The sequence below is a fragment of the Phalacrocorax carbo genome, chromosome 2 (genome assembly GCF_963921805.1).
Source record: "Phalacrocorax carbo chromosome 2, bPhaCar2.1, whole genome shotgun sequence".
NCBI classification, from domain to species: Eukaryota; Metazoa; Chordata; class Aves; order Suliformes; family Phalacrocoracidae; genus Phalacrocorax; species Phalacrocorax carbo.
Window position 1 is genome coordinate 161587180 of NC_087514.1, and position 14738 is coordinate 161601917.

At 42.0% G+C, this 14738-nt stretch overlaps 1 protein-coding gene across 1 annotated transcript in view; it reads right to left on the minus strand.

Moving 5' to 3' along the window:
- The window catches only part of LOC104051585 (sodium channel protein type 5 subunit alpha-like), a 176790-nt gene that overhangs the window by 7463 nt on the left and 154589 nt on the right, over positions 1 to 14738 (minus strand). Inside the window, exons 22-24 of the mRNA XM_064445100.1 lie at positions 8964 to 9245; positions 2261 to 2314; positions 643 to 784 (exon numbers count right to left, since the gene is read on the minus strand). Of these exons, the coding sequence (XP_064301170.1) occupies positions 643 to 784; positions 2261 to 2314; positions 8964 to 9245 (478 nt within the window). The remainder of the gene's footprint in view (positions 1 to 642; positions 785 to 2260; positions 2315 to 8963; positions 9246 to 14738) is intronic.

The window sequence follows — 14738 nt, forward strand, 5'->3', positions numbered from 1 at the left end:
TTCCCTTTCCATGTAGCTTTCATCAAAGTATCTGAGAAAGGCTTGATGAGGTGCAGCGCTGGGAGCTGCTTGTCGCATGGAGGTGAAGGGCAGGAGATGCAGAGCAGACGAGGCAACCAAGGAGGAGCAAGGCTCAGATTCTGTCTGCACTCAGGGTGGGTCCAGGGCAAAAGAGGAAAATAGAAGCAGCTCAACCCTTTGTTTAGAGCCTACAAAGCAGCGAGAAACACAGCTCTCAGGCCAGGCTGCTCCTCCCTGACCCTGGCTGCACCCTGGGACAGGGAGGTGATGGGCTGAGGAGAACAGGCTGCCCTGCTCTGAGGGATGGTGATGTTTGTGCATGGGGGACACCAGGGTGGTCTGTGTCTCTGTGGCGGAGTTTGTGCCAGAGATTCTGCCTGGAGCTGCTTCACTGCTTTCTGCGGGGAATAGAATTCCCCAGCCTGTGTTTTCAGGATGCTCATCCAATGGAAACATTAGAGACTGCTACAACTGTTTCTGTAGAAGCCCTGAAAAGTGGTTGCTGTGTCTGCTCTGTCAATGCTAATCTCAAGGCTGAGGTGACAAAGCCACTGCTTGTAAATCTGTCCCTTGCCCTGGTCTCTGCAGCAATCACAACGTGATGTGTAGCATATGCACTACTTATCTTTTTCTTTTGTTGGTTAAAATTGTCAATGATGACACCAATGAAGAGGTTCAATGTGAAGAAAGACCCAAAGATGATGAAAATCACAAAGTACAGGTACATGTATAAATTACATTCCCATTCAGGCTGCTCCTCACACTGCAAAGGGAAAACGCAAAAAATGACACCATCTCTGCACATATCACAATATTAATGCAGTTAAAAGAAAACTGTCCATCAGCAATAAAGATGATGAAACAGGAGAAACAGCGTAACTCCCACTAGCAGAGTCAGCACTCCATGGTCTCTGAAGTTTACTACTGGCACCTGCGATGTCACAGTCATTTCAGCTACATTTCACATCATCACAGCGATCACACTGCTTCAGGAAGTGCAACGTGAGAATAAATCCTATAAAATGTTCCCAGTCTGAACCCAAAAGGGGAAAAGAATCAGTTTTCTGGTTACCGCTTATCTTACTTGAACGAATGGTACTTACAAAAAAACCCCAGTATGATGGCAGGATAATTAAATTCTACTTAAAAACACTGTATTGAGAGTCAGTACATTTAGAAGTAAGATTTTTCTTTTATGAAGGGAGGAAATGAATAAGATATCTTGCTGAAGGACCGAGCCTCAAAGCACATGTACCACATTTGGCAAAAATGCTCTAGGTATCTAACCAAAATGCCAGAAGCTCGCATTTCCCTAAATGCCACATTTTCTCATGGGTAACCCATGTGTTTCGTTCAGTAGTGGGGAGGGTACACACACCTGTACATGTAGTTCAAGAATAAATCAACATCACGAGCTGTGTTATGCAGAGGTACTTCTCCACTCCTTTGATGTCACGAGGGGTTTTCATCCTTTATTTATCCATTTAGGGCTTGACTCCCTGTTACCTAACTCAGACTGCTAAATTCCCAGTACCCAGTGCAATCTTGTCCCTTTAATATTATTAAAAGAGCTATAACATCTCGTTCAATAAAGACCAAAACCAAAACCAAACCATGCGTGATACAGCAAGGGAAAAACCCTATTTTAATTTTTGTGCTTGTTTGTTTTTAAAGGAAACCTGAAAGCTGGATGGGATGTAGGTGGGAAACGGTTGCCCACGCAGGGCAGTGACCAGCACCCAGAGCTCCAGCACGTCTCAAGCCAGAGCTGGGAGTTCACACCATCCCCTTTCCCTGGTTACAGACAAAAAATTGCTGAAGGTGAAGTTATAGGGGGGGTTGAGGGTGGGAATTACAAGGGGATGTAATTTAAACCCAGTGCTTTTAAAGAGGTTCCAGTTATCACAAGTTAGATCCGCAGAAAATATGGCAGTCAGAGGGGAGAGTGGAAGAAACAGAGAGGACAGTTTAGGGTTTTGGTAGACTCAGTCTCACTGTGGAGGTGCCTCTCTGTGCTGGGAGCTTTGCAGTACGAATAGATAAATCAATTCTGTAGAACTGAGGGCTGCATTTATTTCAATCTCAGGGTCATAATACTTCAGTACCAGCTGCTTAAAATGAAGGTCTGCAACTGTCTCAACCAGAGTAAGACAGGGACTGGCAACCTGCATGTATTTTGTTGTTGTTAAACACCATGAATGCTGCAAAAAGCAATGGAAAATAATAATTAGTGACCTACCTCCCGTGAATCCACTGCTGCATACATAATGTCCATCCAACCTTTAAATGTGGCCTGAAAGAGCCCCACAAAATACATAATTAGGCATATTAAACAAGCATATCTTGAAATGATATCACCTCTGTGATGAGTTTTCAAAATGCAATATAGAGCATGCTCTTCACAGTTAATGAATTGCCTTTCCTTTAAAGCAATAGGTATCCATGAGTTTATGTTCATTTAGACATGTAAAACCTTTCCAGTTTTCTGTTTTTCTGCAGTTGTAGGGATAAACCAGAGGTTTTTAAAAGAGATTTTAAAAAGGAAACATAGCAATTAAGCCTTTGGAAGTTTTGACCTTAAGAAATTCAAGTAATGAAGAGAGATGGCTACGCAGGACAACTCAGAGTGCTGTCCTGCACAAGTCTCAGACCAGGTGAGATGGGGCCCAGCCGTGTTGCTTGCTCAGACTGATGGGCAGTGGCTACATTGCAGGATCCCACTGAAGCTTGGATTCTGCCCTCTTTTAAAATGGGGTAAATCAAGGCAATGTCAAAGCCCAGGGAGATGCATAAATCACAGCTGATTTGAAAGGAGCAAAGGCAATAAACACCTCCTGTGAGCCTGGCCCTGGAAGCTCCATCTGCTTTACTGCCCAGAATTGCTTTAAGTCAGGGTTTCTGATTATATTTTTTTTTATTGTTTAAACAAGGAGGGACTCCGCAGAAGTCAGTGCCTGTTACTGGAACCTGGACTGGAGAAAGGGCAGTGACAGTGCTCCTAGGAGAAACACGCAGCAGTGATTTTTATTACTCTGTAGTAAAACCATGACTTTTTGCTCTCAGTATGTGCCTCCCATTAGACCCAGCCTGATGCCAAACACACCTGGCATTAGGTCTGACTCTGGCCTAAGCCATATTGCCTTTTGTTAGTCCTCTGAGGTTGTTTCTCATTTGACTCCTGACCCGTTTAGACCTACCCTGGATTTAAAAGCAGCGTTAGCAGATAATGAGGCATTTTTAGATTTATTGATTTAATCAGATTTACACTGGCAAGCATGAAAGATCCATGCCGAGTATTATTTTGAATCCTACTGGCACTTAGGTTGAATTTTCTCCGTGGTGTGCAGGCACGCAGTTCCAGGTAACGTTAATAGGAATTTGGCCAATGGTTCCTAGGAGAAATCCAGGCATTTGTGTTGAGCTTGGTACATCCAGCGGTTTTAGAAACGCTCCATTATACGCTCTTTATTATTAAATTGAATCCTGGAGGTAATGCTGCCTTCCAGTTTGCCTCTGAATGCTACTGAGCCAGGGGAAAATGTTGTACAATGATCTTTCTCATGAAAGTATATATAAAATCATGTTTGAAAGGTCGCATTCATTTTTATCTACTGGTTAAAAAAGATTATGCCTCCAAAATCAGAACTCTTTGGAAAATCTGTTCCATGGTACTTTGTGTTGGAAAACACTTCAGATGTAAAGTATTTATAGGAAGGATCAGCAGTTTTATTGAAACAAAAAATTATTTCAACCTCTCCTGCTACTCCTCCTCAACTGTTCTAATATTTTCCTTTTTTGCTGTTCTCTTTCTAATCTGATGAAAGATTTTCTGGTGTCATTAGTGTCACTTGCAGCTTCCAGCTCAAAATGCCGTTCAGGAAGTGTGGATGGGATGAAACAAGAAATCTTTTTCCCTGTGCAACAAAACGATATGATCTTAGCCTGTACTTTTCTCCCACTTGGGAGGAAGTCTTTTCTCTTGAGTAGCTATTTTACCCCTTGATGTGTACCACAGGCACAAGAGACTCTACTGCAAGACACAGTGGTTTATAGCAATAACAGATGATGAAGTGATCTGACAAAAATTAATATTAAAAGAATGAAGTACTGTGATTTTCTGTTTTTCCTAGTTGTCCAGAAGTAAGAGAATTAAAAATCCCCAAGGCTTCTGGAAAGCTTCCCTAGACACTTCATCCGCAGAGGGTAAAACATACTGAGAATGAAAGAAATACAACACTGGGAAAAGAAATTATTTATCTGGAATTAGTAACCACTTACGCTCTGGATAAGGAAGTGACAAAATCTTCATGGGAGTGTTTGTGATATTATCCTGCCTGGAAGCTATCCAGAGAAACACCATTTTCTGCTGAAACTGTCATGTGATGAGATTATCTACTCATAAACTCATCTTGGGATGGGATTACATTTTGTTATTTGACTTGTGGTTAGAGCTGCTATGCAGTAAGTGAGTGGGGAGGAGGATAGGTGGGATGTCTCTGGCTGCCCTCAAACCATTTATTGTATAACCAAATGGTGCCTTAAAATAAAACAAGCCCTTAAATCTGTGAGGGGATTTTTTTTTTTTTTTCGAGAAAAGGACTGCAATAGTGCAACAAAAATGGTTGCTTTTGACGGCAGAAATACCGGTCTTCACATTTCTGAAACGTTTCATTAAGCATTACTATTGGTGAGAGAAACTTCTTAAAGCTAAAACAGCCACCAACAGCACAGCCGAACCGCACACATTTAAGCTGGCTACGCTAACTCCACTATCTGCTGGCTTTTCTGTCAAATTTTTCAGTTTTTTCAATTTCAGCATGGCAGCAATTTTATACTGAACATTTGTTTTATGGGATTTTTTGTGTCTGTGTTAAGATGATTTTCTTGGGAAGGCACCGCTGAGCATTGGACCCGCCAGAGCACCCCAGAGGTCTGCACCGTGCTCGGTTACACGGGCCCCAATGGCACTGCCTCTGCTCCCCTTGTATTTCCACCAGTAATTCCTCATGGAAATACTGCATACCCCTGATCTTTGGACACATGGAGGAGTCTACCCTGGTGCACCAACTTATGGTTTGTTCAGAAGTGCAGAATTTTTTTTGCACATTTTGCATCCACAGTGAAAGTAAAATCTAGTATTATAGTTTACAGAATTGCAAGAGATCATGTAACTCAGTAACTTTAGACACACACCGCTGTCTCATGACCATTTTGTAACTGATTTATGAGCCCAGTCACGACTTCAAACCTGGCATGAGGAGTTGATTTAACTCTACAGCTCCTGACTGCTGTACTGGTCTAGGAGTGCTTCTGTTATCTTCCCATTCCTTATCTGGAGTCCCAGAGTGACAAAGAATTGTAGGACATATTAGATGTAAGTCTGTTCCTGTCCAAGAAGAACTTTTCCAAGCAAGCCAGACGCTGCCTGAGAGACCACTTGTTTGCTTGGTGTACTTCAATAGGTTGCTGAAATTTCAAGATATGTTGCAAAAAAAAAAAAAAAAAAAAAAAAAAAAAAGGAGGTGATCATAACGTGAAGGGAAGGATTCTGTGACAGAAATGAAAAACACCTATTGGAAATTTAAGATATTTCTTTGTTCAGCTCAAATATCAGATTTATAGAACGCAGGTGCTGTGGTCTACAAGGCAATTCTGGGAATATAGAAAAAGCATTACTGAAGCACTGGGTTGTAGCAATAATTTTTCCTGATAGATTAGGGTGTTAAGGGTGTTAAATCCCCAGAAGAGTGAATCATCCTTCTTGCAAATTAAAAAGTCATGGTAATAAAGGTCTTTTTCTCCCTATGAATGAGGCATTTCTCTTGCTTGTAGAGCGAGCAGAGGCTACCTCCTAGTTGAGTAATCCGTTGTGAGACGGCACGTTTGCTAGTTGGAGAAGCCTGAAACTTGACCGGCCGCTTCACATTAATGTTCCCTCAGACTCATTAATTCAAAATGGCATCTTGAGACCAACATGATGGGTCCTAAACAAGGTAGGAAGAGAGCAAAGGATATTTGGGGAAAGTTCCGTGAAGCTCTCAACCGCATTGTCTGAAAGTTTGCCTCTGGATAGTAGTAAGCTGTGAAGTTTCCATAGTAGGAACTTCTCATTTCTTTCAAGGATGGCGTAGAAACATAGACAGACCATTAGGCAGCCAGATTTGTTTTACGTATTTCCATTTGGATTTTCAGACACATTCAGTCATCCAAAGGTAACTTCAGAGTCATTTAAAGGGTGCGTTGCAGCAGCTGAAAATGTCGAAAGACAGTCAAAAGTCAAAGTCCAGCTTAAAAGCTCCTGTTTTGGATCCCAGAGGGTTGTAACCAAAATGCTTATCTCGTCACTACTACGCACTGTCTCAGCATGCACCAAGATGCATTGCTGTGTCTGTCTCTTTAGGAGAGCTGAGCTGTTAACTGATCCCCTGCAGCTCCTATGGTAGTTTGCTCATGAAATGCAACCCCACATGGAGGATATTTGGCAAGGAGCACCTGTAACTGACACTCCTCAGCTCGAGTCTGGCAAAAGATATCCAGATGTTTGAGCCCCTTCTCTATGGGTGTCATCTTTACACTTTATTGCTTAAGACTGTCATTAGCAGCAGACATAAGAGCTCCAGGTGCAGGATGAAAGTTAAAATCAATCCCCTAATGGCATCTGGCTCCTGCCGTTCCTCCTGGAATAAGGAGCCAGCACCTGCCATAGAAGCTGAGCAAGGTTTTAGGGCTCCCTCATTTCCTGTCATAATCAGTTTGTCCAGCCTGCACAGGCTGTACATTTATGGTACTTCTTTTGTACTTCTGCAACTAGAAAGCATACTTATCTGCTACCCAATACAGGATCACAGTTTTGAAAGAAACCTGCAGGGTCGTCAGGTCCATTTTCAGCTGGAAAACAGCAGTACTAGACTGTCCCTCCATAAATGTGCTGAGATCCGCCTTACGACGAGTTATGTTTTTGCTGCCATCACTAATCCCAACAGAAGGCAGTCCCACCTGCTGAACGCAGCCAGTATCACCAGTGTCAAGTGCCCAGGAACTGATACTGCAGAACAGCAGAAGAGGCTGCCTCAGACACTCCTTAGGCAATGCCAGTTTATGAAAAGTTCTAGCTCTTCAGAAAGCTGGAGCTTGAGTCTTATAAAAGAAATGGTGAAGGAATAACAACTACTCTGATGGAGTTTTTTCATCAAACAAACTAGGCATCTGTTATGCAGTCATGGAGGAGATAAGAAGGTGAGGCATAAACCTGGAAATTTTTGCTCAGCTAGATTGGATGTTTAAATAAAAGACAAAGAAAGCACTGTATAGAACAGAAAATCTAATTAAAAGACATTCAGAATGAATTAATCTACCCTGCATGCATGAACTGAATATCATAATTACATGCAGAAGATAAAAGCTCTTGCTCTCAGCAAGTTCCTCTTCATGCCATGGAAAGAGCCAAAAGTGGCTGTGCCCATTCACACCTTTCTGCTTTCCGGAGGGTATGAAAGTGAAGACTTGATGGACAGTGGTCCGAAGATCTCAAACTTAAGCCTAGGCGTACCAGAGACAGAGTATATATGGATAAGCATTTCTACAAGAAAAGAAAGCTACTTCATGGAGCTATTTCATGTGTCTGTGACAGAGAAAAAAAAAAAACTGGGAGAAAGCAAATTTGCATCATAGGAAGGAGAAGGGCTGGCAGAGCTGATGGGGGACCTGTGGGAGGCTCATGCTCTCTTGGAAGGGCAGGTGGGGGCCTGGGGCAGTACCCTACTGCATTGCAAAGGGTGCATGACTATATGTGACAACTGAATTGAGCTCCCAGCATGCAAGATTTTATCCCAGAAGCAAGGAATACCATCACAGGTGCTTCAAGACAGTAACCTCCCTGTCCAAGATGTAGTGAGGGACTTGTTTCACAACAAACAAAGCAAACACTTCTAGTGCGTATCAAGACCTTGTCATCACTTCAGAGCAAATTAGGAACAATAGAAATAAGTATCATGACCACTATTTCACATGAGGGCCCCGTGGAATTGAAACACAAGGCAATTTATCTAAAATCACTCAGCAGTCCAGCAGCAAAGCCTGGACAAGAAGATGGCGTGTCCTGTGGCTCTATCCATTAGGTTGCATTGCATCACGACGCAGTAAATCTCTGTACACACAACCCGGTTATCTGTGGTTTACATTTGCTGATGAAAAAGGTGGTAAACATGGCTTACTTCTGTAATATTGCCACCATCTTTGAACCTCAACGGTCCCTTCTCTGGCGTGCTCGTGCCACCTTTCCAGAGAGAGCAGGCTGCATGGAGCTACAGCTATATGAGCACCACCGCATTTCATAGCTAGGTTCAATGCGACTCATTATGTTTAGCAGGTGGAAGTGAGGTGGGGAACCAGAATGAGAGGCGCCAGTGGCCTCCTTGAACATCTCTTTGGAAGGTAAGCAAAGGACTGTAAATTAAGAGTCCCCTGTGACTCGAGCTTTAGGCAATAACTTCATCTGACTAACTGAAGGTACTGTAACTTCATTTTTTCCAAGCAGGGTATAGTGAAGTCCCAGGCAGTTCAGGAGGGCCAGTGTGACTCTGTCTGCATCAACAGTCCTTCCTGGGCTGTCACTTTTTTTTTATGGAACTGTACTTTGCTCTGGATTACAATACTGACAAAATGGTCTTTAATCCACCTCAATATTCCAGTCACCTCCCAGAGGACTACATTAGTGATGCACCAGAAACTCAGATTAAAACCACAAGCTGCCATAAATATCTCTAGGCCAAAATAATACGCCAAATATGACTCATTTACACTTGAGGAAAGGCATTCCCCTAACAGGTAAGGCTGAAAAACCCAGAAAAACATAGAGGTTAACCTGAGCCTTTAAGCTGATTATTTCAATGGGAAAAAGGAACATTAGCCCGTTAGTTTAGTTTCTGGTTGGTCACACTTACCACTTGTAGCAGAGCCAGGTAGCCAGCACCAACATTATCGAAGTTAACTTTAACTTTTGTCCAGTAAAACGTGCCTGACACATTATAGAGTATACAGTCACTCATATTGTTTATAATTTTAGAGTCTAAAGGCATATCTCCTTCTGTCTTATTAATGCACTTCCCGAATTTCCCAGCAAACAGGTTCACTCCCATGATGCTGAAGATGAGCCAGAAGATGAGGCAGACGAGCAGAACATTCATGATGGAAGGGATGGCTCCCACAAGGGCATTGACCACCACCTTGGGCGAAACAGGAGAGAGAAAACACAATTAATGCCAGCACTTGTACGGACACTTTCCTAACAAGCTGTTGTGCGCCCTTGGTTAAGAAGGCTGAACCCTCGCACAGTGACAGGCGGCTAACTACTAACCCTACCTAAGGAGCCAGACCACCATTAAAGGCTTCACACATGATCATTTTTTACCTTCTGTAATTGAAGAGCTAATCTGTTGGCATCCCCCTCATGGGATGATGTTTTTTCAAGAGGAATCTTTTAATTCAGGAGCAATCTGCGAAGTCATCATGACCTCTCAGATCCTACTGGATAACACACTTCAGTCGAATCATCTCTAATATTCATACGATTAATTGGAAATGGATGGGGTACATCACAGTTCCTCAAAATAGACCAAAAAAGATTTCTGAAATCTTTTACTGAACCATAGTCCTTGGGATATGAACTCTAGCTGTGATAAATTTCACTTATTTAAATAATTACTGATTGAGACATACTGTACTAAGCCAACTTCCCCTGTGTGATCAGTGTGCAGGATTAAAACAGTGAAACCATTCTAATTTAACAAAAAAAATGTACTTTTTTTTCCTGTGGCACGCTGTAAAGTTCCTGCGCACCAACCTAGGCAGGGCTGTAAATCCCTGTGTAAAACCATACATTTCCTGAGGGAAGCACACTGTCATAAAATGTAGTTTTCCCCTTCCTATGTCAGAACGGTTTCCCCATATTCACAGCTTTTGGAGATGCTGCCGTGGCACGGTCCAGGCAAAGGTGCCTGACAGCGTTGCTGCAGACACCAGCCCCACTACATGGATTTGTCTCCATCTCCGTCTCATGCTCGGGAGGTTAAAATCTGATAGGCAGACACTAAGCTCTTCTTCTTCTCCATCTACATTTCTGAAACTGAGACAAGGTGATATTGATCCATAAAAATTAAATTTTATTCAATTGTGAAGCTGATTATGGAAAATGTCAGCTCTTGTTTTCTCTCGTATTAGTGTCCAATTTTCTGACAAGCTAATAATGTAACATTCGTTTCCCCATCATTTTTGCATTGCCGAGGAAGAAAAATACCCGGAAGAGTGAAACGGTTTTCATGCATCTATAGCAGCAGCTTCATCTACAGTACACAATACAAAATTATGTAGATCTTTCAAAACCCAGATTTATATTTTGTGCTTTTATGAATGAAGCTAATTTTCACACAGGAAAAGCTGCTTGACCAATTTCTTATTTTTTCTGTATAGGCCCACTCCTGATGACTTTTCAATTTCTTTTTTTTTCTTTTTATCTAATTTTATCTCTTAGTTTTGGATGTTAATCAATTTCTAACTTCATTGTTTTAAGACCAAATTTACTGAGTTAACCGAAGTGCGAAATAATTTCCAAATCAAGGGCTCGTTTGGATATAGCCTTGGCCCTTGTCAAAGTAGTTTTCGTTTGCTGCTGTGCGGGACAATACTTTTGTTCAGTCTTACTCCATGCAGCACAAAGGCACTGCACTTGTGTTACACGTACTGCTGAGCCCAGCTCCCACCCGCCAGCCCTGTGACAGGACACAGACGCCCAGGTTTCAGCAGTGCAAGCGATGGCCATGCCTGCATCCTGCTTTTTCCCTTCTGCTGCAGTATGTTCGACGGCGTGTAGATAACAGGACACGACATGAGGCTGGAGCAAATCCTGTAACACCTCTCCAAATGAATTATTAACAGGGGGTTTCATTCTTCGCTCGCTGCTTCTGCTCTTACACCGGCATGATGCCATTTGGTCTGTTGGAAGCACTCCTGACTTGCACTGAGACAAGTGAGGGGACTTAAAGACCTGAATACATAAAGGCAAGTTGTTATCATAAATTTGTGCTAAAAGTTCAGCTGCAAACGTTGCCATGGAAAGGACTGAATTTCTGGTGCATCTAGGAACAACAGCCATGTATAAGAAAAAGTTACATACCTCTTGATTTCCATCAATACCTTTCTAGGAAAAACCACCTCCCAGGCCACTTCTTTAGGGATAGCTGAGAAACTGAGCCACCCTCTGCCCTAAGCCACAGTGGTGAAGATCTGTAGCTTGTGGCCTAGCTATAGATTTGGTGGCCCACCTCTCCTGATCTCTTGGCCCACCTTTTCAGCCAAAGCTGATTCAGATTTAAAAACCAGAAATAGACTTGCACAATGCGTTAATCTTCCCTTTGCCACAGCAGAGCCCAGCAGGCTTTCCTTAGTAATTTCAGGCCCAGGCTTTAACTCCTACCTAAGCCTGGGCACAGCTTTTGCAAAGACGTCTGATTTACGGTGCCATGATTTCAAATAAAGAACAAAAATTTTATTATTAGATAATCTATTCCTGGTGTCCTTTGCCCTCACTGATAGAAACAGGTGCTGTATATTTAGGTTGAATTTGTTGAACTTGAGACAATAGTCATCTGCTCTTAGACAGCTTCTCCTATCACACCAGGCTTCACTGCGGGTGAGTTGCCACTGAACATTACTTTGGGTAATGAAAACAACAGAGCTTCTTTCTAACTGTCATCATTCCTCCAGGTTTCTAATCATGCTGCAGAGACTTTCCCATCTTTAATACTCCATTTCCAGCAGTTTGGTGGAATTCCAATACTGAAGCATTGCTCGCTCTGTCTGTTTGTTGGGTTATTTCCCTGTGTATTGAGCGATTGTATTAGTTTACATTTGTTGAGGGATTGTTTAGTTTATTTATCACATCTGCCCAAAAGCTTGTGTCCCGTTGAACAGTCATCCCGATCCCTAAGTCCTTCTCAGCTGCTCTTTTCCAAGAAATGTCCCCCCAAGTGACCTACTTTCCTCTTCCCGAGACATACGATGGATGTGGTTTTATTAAAATGCATGTTGTACCATTGATCTGTTTCTCACTGTGATCCAGATCAGTCAGTATAATTCCCTTATCCATAATATCACTTACTTCTCTGCTCACTTTGTGTGTTGTCAGCAAAGATTTTATATTTTCTCCCAGGTGCTGTTAAAGTCCAGATTAAGGACAGTTCTTATTCTGAAGGATCCCTCACCCTGAGACACTCATCACCGAATTTACAGTGTCATCACTATTTACAATTACTTTTCAAGATCCATCACCCATTTTAAATTAATTTAAAATATGTTTACTTGGCTTGGTACAAAGCTCGTGTTTTCATCACAATGTCCCGTGGTATCAGATTCCTCTCTGAAATCTAAGGATATTATATCAGTGCAGTTACCGTCATCAGCATAATTTGTAATCAAATCAAAGGACCATATCAGTTTTACAAGAACTATTCCCATGAAATCATGCTAACTAGCATTAATTATGCTATTTCTTTCCTGCATGTATCTTGTAGCAGCCTCACGATGACTTTGCCTAGTATCATTTTCACATTAAATGGTCTATCATCATCCTGATCATCCTTTTAAAATACCACAATAACCTCCCTTGCTGGGAAGAAACTTGAAGGGAAGTGGCACCTCTGAAATAATTCCCTGATGGACAACAAATGAGGAGACATGGGAGACTTCATGATTTGGGACAGACAGACCTAAGTTAATTTATGCTGGGCTCTAATATGGCCTGGAAAGTGGTGGGTGACACAGGGTGGTGGCACGTGCGTGGCACCCCCAGGGTCTGCAGTGACTGTCAGGTGGGATACTGGGCTTACTGGGGTCTTTTCTGGGGACAGAAGGGCAAGATGGCAACAGTTCAGCCTTATTTTGCAGACCATTCATGGGATTGGAGCTGCTGAGACTTTTCAAACTCAGACAGGCCCCAGCCTGTTCGAGATGGAAAAGACTGGACTCTGATGGTAACAGGTCCTCTTGGCCATCCAAGTGCTACTCTGTGCCTTTGCCTCAGACCGATTGTTTCCAAAATGTAGGTACAGCATCAATGAAATAAGTCTCTTACTGCAGTGCAAATGAGAAGTTTCTTGTACTATTCTAGCCACGCAGAAACCTTTCAGTTATTTAAGAAAAATACATTAAAATAGAGCAAACTATTATTATTTTCTTACTGTCAGTGTTTGCTTCTCAACATTATCATTATTTAATCCATCACTGTGCTGGCAATTTTCCTGTGCATTCTGGAGCATACGAACTCCTAATAATGAAAGGTCTAACTGTCCCTAGTCATGTTAAGTGTGGTTAGAGAAACTAGAAATAAAATTATTTGATTTTCCAATAGCACGTATTCTCAATTACACTTTATCATAGTTTACAAGCTAATTCACTACCTCCGATAGCTCAGAAGGACTGAATATATTTCAGCTGCAGCAATGGTAAAAGGGTAAAAAAGGGGTGTTGAGTCAGGGACCAGCAAAGCCTACAAGTATATGTTAGAAAGAAAACTTCCTGGCCTGATCCGTGTGTCTGCGCCATGTAGGATCTCCACCAAGCCAACCTCTTGCTATTCGCAGAAAACCTCTCGACAGAGGCGTGAATTTTTCACATGATTTCTTTCCTATTTCAGTCTCACTTTTCCAATGCTTTGGTCTAGTCTTCCCACTGCTCTTCAGGTCTGAAGCCAATTTAGTTAAACTGATGCAAAGTCATGAGTGAACATTCTTATGTCAGCTTAGAATATGTTAAAGGGGTTTCACTTGAACTCGCAAATCCACCAGTAGAAGCTAAGCTTTCATAAGCCAGATTTAAATTGATTTAAGGGAGTCTGTGCACAAATCACTCTGGTAATTAAACTAGTGCAGCTTTTGCTGATATCAACATTTGCCCAATTTGTGTATGTTTAATAAAGTCTTGGAGTGAGGTCATCAGATGACATAGGAGTGAGAGCTTTAATTAATGTCAGTAGTGCAACATCGCTTTGTGCCAGCTGAAGATCTGCAGATTGCTTTTGTTTTATTTTGTGAATAACCTTTAAAATATTGCCCGTGTATGCTGAAAAGATCATGGTGAACAGAGCAATGCAGGCTCGGGTGCCCAGATTAATAGAGCTTCTCAAGTCTTTTTGTCTTAGTACTAACACAAAGGAGAGTGGTCTGCAACTAGATTTGTCTGATTTTCATCCACAGAAATAATGTGATTTAGACAATCACAAGGTCTGTCAGACAAAGCCACAGATCCCCAGTTCTGTTCATCCACAGAACAAAGTATGGGTACGGGGTCTGCATAAATTGTTCTGTCACCATATTTCCTGGGTTATCTCTGTCATTAGGCTCTCTAGCCTTCCGCCTGTCTTACTGCAAGGTTATTGCAATGAGAACAGTTAATTGTTCGGAGCTCAGCACATGAACTACACATTTTAGTCAATGATGATTCAGACCAAAATTTTGTCTACAGAAAGCTTTACCCTGAATATACCTCAGCAGTAGCATTTTCTTTGGCCTAGTAGAGAGATTTGGGCTCATCAGACCATGTAAGTTGTTTTACGTGTAATTTTGTCACAGATTTGCTTTAATTTACTACGCAATCTCAGGATTAGCAGTAACCTCAGCTCATACAGAACACAGTTGTCACCATCTGCAAGTCATACATGGTGAAAG